This window comes from Corvus brachyrhynchos, unplaced genomic scaffold, assembly GCF_000691975.1.
Source record: "Corvus brachyrhynchos isolate BGI_N302 unplaced genomic scaffold, ASM69197v1 scaffold1064, whole genome shotgun sequence".
Classification (NCBI taxonomy): Eukaryota; Metazoa; Chordata; class Aves; order Passeriformes; family Corvidae; genus Corvus; species Corvus brachyrhynchos.
The window spans coordinates 25,506-26,966 of NW_008237456.1; the positions used below are offsets into that span (position 1 = coordinate 25,506).

The window sequence follows — 1,461 nt, forward strand, 5'->3', positions numbered from 1 at the left end:
GGAGAGAGGCCCTACGAGTGTGGAGAGTGTGGGAAGAGCTTCAGAGACAGCTCCTACCTGGTCAACCATCAGAGGATCCACACTGGGGAAAAGCCCTACAAGTGTGGGGAGTGTGGGAAGAGCTTCAGCCAGAGCTCCCACCTGAGGGTACACCAGAGGATCCACACTGGGGAATGTCCCTATGAGTGTGAGGAATGTGAGAAGGGCTTCAGGACCAGCTGCCAGCTGCTGGAACACCAGAGGATCCACACTGGGGAACGGCCTTATGAGTGTGGGGAGTGTGGGAAGAGCTTCAGGACCAGCTCCTATCTGATGGAACACCAGAGGATCCACACTGGGGAAAAGCCCTATGAGTGTGATGAGTGTGGAAAGGGCTTTAGAAAGAGCTCTAAGCTGGTGACCCACCAGAGGATCCACACTGGGGAAAAGCCCTACAAGTGCTTGGAATGTGGGAAGAGCTTCAGAAACAGCTCCAAGCTGCTCGAACACCAGAGCACTCACACTGGGGAATGGCCCCACAACTGCTTGGACTGTGGGAAAGGCTTCAGCTACAAATGCCAGCTGATTAAACACCGGAGGATCCACACCGGGGAAAAACCCTACGAGTGTGAGGAGTGTGGGAAGAGCTTCAGCCGGAGCTCCGACCTGAGGGCACACCAGAGGATCCACACTGGGGAATGGCCCTACGAGTGTGGGGAGTGTGGGAAGGGCTTTAGCTACAGCTCCCAGCTGCTGGAACACCAGAAGATCCACACTGGGAAATGGCCCTACAGCTGCTTGGAATGTGGGAAGGGCTTCAACCAGAGCGCCCACCTGATTAAACACCAGAGGATCCACACCGGGGATCGGACTTATGAGTGTGGGGAGTGTGGGAAGAGGTTTCAGAGCAGCTCCCTCCTCCTCAAACATGGGCGCGTTCACACGGATGAGAGGCCCTTCTGCTGCCCCGACTGCAGGATGGGCTTCAAGCAAATCTCCCACCTCATCAGGCACCGGTGCCTCCACACCCGGGAGAGGCCCTACGAGTGTCCCGAGTGTGGGAAGAGCTTCTCCAGCAGCTCTGCCTTGACCAAACACCACCAGAGCCATCGGTAAGGGCAGCCCCGCGAGTGCCCTGGGTGCGGGAAGAGCTTCGTGCGCTGCTCCAGCTCCATCCCCCGTGGATGATCCCCAGTGACCCGCATTGGGCTGAGCCCTGCTGATCCGTGCTCCTGGGTGATCCATGTTGGGAAGACACCTGGCTGAGGGGCTCCACATCTTCCTGGCTCCCCTGTGTACCTGGATGAACCCAGGGGCAGGAACATCCATGGGGACACAGACGGACATCAGGAATTCATTGGGGAGGGCGGATTTGTTGAATATTGACCCCCAAAAATCTATTCCATTCAATCCTGTCTTCTGGAGGCATCAAGGAATTCTGGACGTCTTTTCCAACCTCAGTGATTCCATGATTCCGATTTT

At 56.7% G+C, this 1,461-nt stretch overlaps 1 protein-coding gene across 1 annotated transcript in view; it reads left to right on the forward strand.

The window, feature by feature from the left end:
• LOC103613750 (zinc finger protein 135-like) overlaps positions 1–1,182 on the forward strand; it is a 4,924-nt gene extending 3,742 nt beyond the window's left edge. Inside the window, exons 2-3 of the mRNA XM_017731544.1 lie at positions 7–116; positions 201–1,182. Coding sequence (XP_017587033.1) covers positions 7–116; positions 201–1,095 — 1,005 coding nt within the window. The 3' untranslated portion in view covers positions 1,096–1,182. The remainder of the gene's footprint in view (positions 1–6; positions 117–200) is intronic.
• The last annotated feature ends 279 nt before the right edge of the window (positions 1,183–1,461 follow it).